Here is a 5,272-nt window from a genome sequence, read left to right on the forward strand (position 1 = left end):
CACAAGTGCCTGCCACAATGCCTGGCTATTTTTTTTTTTTTTGGTTGCAGCCATCATTGTTGTTTGGTGGGCCCGGGCTGGATTTGAACCTGCCACCTTAGTTGTATGTGGCTGATGCCTTAGCCACTTGAGCCATAGGCACCGAGCCTATTTCCTAATATTTTAAAGAGAGAAAGCACAAATACACAAAATCGAAGAATAGAACATAATGATACCTACTCTGGTTATTGTAAGAATAAGAAGATACTGATTTGCTTAATTATCTATAAATATTCATATACATGAATAAAATTAATAATTTTTAAGAAATAATACACTACCAAAAATTGCCCCAAATGAGATAGAAAAACCTAAGGAGGCCAGTTACCATAGAAAAAGAATGTAAAAACGCTTCTTATGCACTAGGAAAATACAGGGAATTATCCCAGAAAACTTTAAAGACACAGGTAACTTCACTGTCTAATATTTAAACAAATGTTCAATATTTAACTGTTTTTAGAGTGCAAAAGAGGAAGAAATTAATCTTTTTATTAAAATGAACATAATACTGATACCCAAATCCAAAATTATGCATTAACAAAACTATAAATAAATCCCATCTGTAAATAACTCAATAAAACAAGGTTAAATACAAGCCTACAGTATGACAACAAAATAATATATAGGGTGTCCATAAAGTTCATGTGCAATTTAAAATAGTTGCACATGAACTTTACGGACACCTTATGTAATATTATTCTCTAGTGAACCTTATATAAGAAACATAATTTAAAAAGAAATTTAAAAAAAAAAGAAACATAGTGATGGTTCAGTGTTAGGAAATCTGTTGCTGTAAATCACCATATTAAAGGTAAAAGGAGAAAAATCACATGATTGATTCTAAGGATTATAGCAATAAATGTCTACATCCAAAGACTAGAGTCTAGACAAAGTGGTTTAGGCTTGTATTCTAGCTCTTTGAGTAGCCAAGGTGGGAGGATCACTCAAGGACAGGAGTTCAATACTACCCTGGGCAAAATGGTGAGACTCTATCTCTACAAAAAATTTAAAAATCAATCAGGCGTGGTAGTGTGTTCCTGTAGTCCTAGCTACTCAGGAGGTTGAGGAGGAAGGATCACCTGAGGCCAGGAGTTCAAGGTGGCAATGAGCTATGATGACACCACCACACTCCAGCCTAGGCAACATAGGGAGACCTGTCTCAAAAAAATAAAAATGTACAGGCAACAAGAGAAAAAATATATAAGTGGATTGCATCAAGCTAAAAAGCTTCTGTACAACAATTAACAAATTGGGCTCAGCGCCTGTAGCTCAAGTGGCTAAGGCGCCACCACATACACTTGAGCTGGCAGGTTTGAATCCAGCCCAGGCCCTCCAAACAATAACGGCTGTAACCAAAAAAAAAAAATAGCCGGGCTCAAGAGGCTACGATGCCAGCCACATACACCAGAGCTGGCGGGTTGGAATCCAGCCCAGGCCCTCCAAACAATAACGGCTGGAACCAAAAAATAGCGGGGCGTTGTGGAGGGTGCCTATAGTCCCAGCTACTTGGGAGGAGGAGGAAAGAAAATTGCTTGAGCCTAGGAGTTGGAGGTTGCTGTGAATTAATGCCATGGCACTCTACCCAGGGCAGCAGCTTAAGGCTCTGTCTCAAAAAAAAAAAAAAAAAAAGAAAGAAAAGAAAACAACAAATTGGAGACAACACAGAATTGAAGAAAATGTTTTCAAACTATCCTTCTTTCAAAGGATTAATAACTTGAATATATAAGGAACTCAGGACACATGGAGGACAGGATGGGTGAAAACCTACCTAATGGGAACAATAAACACTAACTGCATGATGACATACTTATAACCCTGACTCAAGCAAAACAAAATTGACATGCAACCAAGAACATTTTTACTCTTATATCTTCAAATAATTTTGTTAAAAGGGGACTCAAAAACAAAATAAATCTAATTTAAAAAGTGAGTGAAAAGCCTGAGCAAGAGTGAGACCCGCCCCATCTCTGAAAATAACTTGATTGCTTGTAGTCCCAGCTACTCGGGAGGCTGAGGCAAGAGGATTGCTTGAGCCCAAGTGTTTGAGGTTGCTGTGAAATATGATGCCATGGCATTCTTCCCAGCACAACAAAGTGAGACTCTGTCTCAAAATAAATAAAAAGTGGAAGATCTGAATACACATTCCTCAAAAGAAGACATATAAAAGGCCAACAGGTATAAGAAAAAAATGGTCAATTTCACTATCATCAGAGAAATATAAAATGAAAACCACAATGAGCTATATCACTTCTATTGAAATGGCTTTTATCAAAAAAAGAGAACAGATGCAGGTAAATATGTGGAAGAGGAGAACCCTCACCATTGCTGGTGGGAATGTAAAGGTAGTGCAGCAACTATGGAAAACATGGGCGGCACCTGTAGCTCATTGGGTAGGGTGCCAGCCCCATATGCCGAGGCCACGGCACTGTACCAAAGGCGATAGAGTGAGACTCTGTCTCAAAAAACAAAACAAAACAAAACAAAAAAACTGTTATACTAGGTATATAGCCAGAAGAAAGGAAGTGAATATACAGAAGAGGTATCTGCAATCCCATGTTTTTCACAGCACTATTCATAGTAGCCAAAATATGGATGGCCATCTGTGCCCATGGATGGAACTGGAGGTTATGTTAAATAAGCCATGCACAGGAAGGACAACAAAATTGCATGTTCTCATTTGTATGAGGGAGGTAAGAAATTAGATCTTACTATAACAGAAGATTGGTGGTTACCAGAGGCTAGGTAATAGCAGAAAGAGAGGTTGATTAATGGATAAAAAAATACAGTTAAAAGAAGTAAGACCTAGTGTTAGATAAATCAGAAAAGTAACTAGTAAACAGTAATCTATTGTATATTTCAAAATAGCTAGTAGAGAATAATTTGAATGTTGCTAGCATAAAGAAAAGATGAATGTTTAGAGTGACACACATGGTATATATTCTAATTAGCCTGATTTGATTATTACATATTATATGAATATTTCCATATACCATATTTCCATATACAATATTTCCAAAATATCCATGTACCTCCAAAATGTACCCATCTATTATGTATCAATTATTTTTTTTAAATTGCATGGCAATGGCTCGGCGCCTGCAGCTCAGCGGCTAGGGCGCCAGCCACGTACACCGAAGGTGGCAGGTTCGAACCCTGCCCAGTCCTGCCAAACAACAATGACAACTACAACAACAAAATAGCCAGGCATTGTGGCAGGTGCCTGTAGTCCCAGCTATTTGGGAGGCTGAGGCAAGAGAATTGCGTAAGCCCAAGAGTTTAAGGTTGCTATGAGCTGTGACGCCACGCACTCTACTAAGGACAACATAATGAAACTCTGTCTCAAAAAAAAAAAAAATCTAACTAGAATTCTAATCAAGATTGTATTGGATTGATAGATTTATTTGGGGAGAAGTAGTGTCTTCAGAATATCATCATCCCATCTAAGAACATAGAACATCTCTCATTTATTCTAATCACTTGTATCCTTTATTAGAATTTTAAAGTTTTTTCTGTAGAGATCTATGTGTTCTTATTCATTTCTAGGTATTTTATAGGGCTTTTTTTGTGAATAGTATCTATTTTTATAGTATTTTTCTAGTTGGCTTCTACTGGTGTATAAAATGATCTCAAATTTTAGATAGATCTAACATCTGATAATTTTGCTAAACCCATTTATTTCTTCTAGTAGCCTGTCCATTGTGTATTCTCAATATTAAGTCTAAGGTGGTGTCTGTGATAATATAATTGGAGGTAAAGAATAAGTTGTTGAATACACATATAGGTTAGGAGTTCAAGGGAGAGGGCCAGGCTGGAGATAAAAATTTGAGGATTGTAGTATATAGTTGGTACTTAAAATCATGTGTCTAGGTAATAGCATCAAGGGAATGAATGTAGATAGAAAAGAGAAGTGATCCCATGAGATGCTGACAAGTTGAGATGAGAAAGAACCATTAAAGGAGCAGCTAGTGAGGGGAGAAGAAAGCCAGAGTAGTGTGGTGTCCTAGAGCCAAGTGAAGAAGTGTTTCATATACATAGTCCATATGTCTACCTTCTCCAGCAGAAATAAATTCCTTAATGATTGATTCTTAACCTCTCCAACAGGCAATGTGGTCAAAGTTAAGAGCAGGGATTATGTTGCCCCACTGTTGGAGTGTGTCATTCCTGGCTCTACCACATCCTCAGTGGGTAGAGTTGGGCAAGTTACTTACCTCTCTGTGCCTTGATCTCCTAATCTGGTAAATAATAGCATTGCTGACCTTATAGAGTTTAACAAGTTAAGTGAGGTAGTTCATGTAAGAGCTTTTATAACAGCGTCAGGCGTATAGTAACCTCTCATTAAATACTACTACTCTTTTGTTTTTATTATTATGGTTGGTTTTGTATTAGTATCTAGTGCAATATCTGATAGAGTTAGTGCTGAGAATATTTCTTGAACAAATGATTTTGTTAGCAGTGTATGTGAAGGAAAGAGGGTAGAAAGGATAAGCCTTAGTTGACATTGGAATTCTTAGAGTTTATGAAACTGGCAAAGTAGTAAAGTGCATGAGGAAGAAACATGTTCTCAAATTTCCAAGTTTGCAGTTTATGTCTGAATAGCCATTTGAAAAAGACTAAGAAAAAAGCACATAAATTGTAACTCAGAGAAAAATAGGGGAGGAACCTTGTGGATTATAAAAGATCTAAGAAACATATCACCCATTTGTAAGACATAGATCCTGATTCTATCCACCAGTTAATTTTTTAATATAATGAGGAAATTTGGCAGTGATAGCAACGTGATACTAACTTAATCATTTTTACCTATAATAGTTTATGGTTTTGAATTAAAAGTTGCTTCACTTTTAGAGATACATAATATTTTCAGATGAAATTACATGTCTGGGCGGTGCTTGTGGCTCAGGGAGTAGGGTGCCAGCCCCATATACCGAAGGTGGTGGGTTCAAACCTGGCCCCAGCAGAACTGCAACAAAAAAAAAATAGCCAGGCGTTGTGGCGAGCACCTGTAGTCCCAGCTACTCAGGAGCCTGAGTCAAGAGAATTGCCTAAGCCCAGGAGTTGGAGGTTGCTGTGAGCTGCGACACCACAGCACTTTACCGAGGGCAATAAAAAGAAAAAAACAAAACAGTCAGCTTGGCACCTGTGACTCAAGCAGCTAAGGCGCCAGCCACATACACCTGAGTTGGCAGGTTCAAATCCAGTCCAGACCCGCCAAACAACAATGATGGCTGCAACC

At 37.8% G+C, this 5,272-nt stretch overlaps 1 protein-coding gene across 1 annotated transcript in view; it reads left to right on the forward strand.

Moving 5' to 3' along the window:
* SMC1B (structural maintenance of chromosomes 1B) overlaps positions 1-5,272 on the forward strand; it is a 78,870-nt gene that overhangs the window by 44,251 nt on the left and 29,347 nt on the right. Inside the window, exon 15 of the mRNA XM_012814112.1 lies at positions 2,422-2,429. Coding sequence (XP_012669566.1) covers positions 2,422-2,429 — 8 coding nt within the window. The remainder of the gene's footprint in view (positions 1-2,421; positions 2,430-5,272) is intronic.

Source organism: Otolemur garnettii, unplaced genomic scaffold (assembly GCF_000181295.1).
Source record: "Otolemur garnettii isolate 467f Iridium unplaced genomic scaffold, OtoGar3 scaffold00007, whole genome shotgun sequence".
Classification (NCBI taxonomy): Eukaryota; Metazoa; Chordata; class Mammalia; order Primates; family Galagidae; genus Otolemur; species Otolemur garnettii.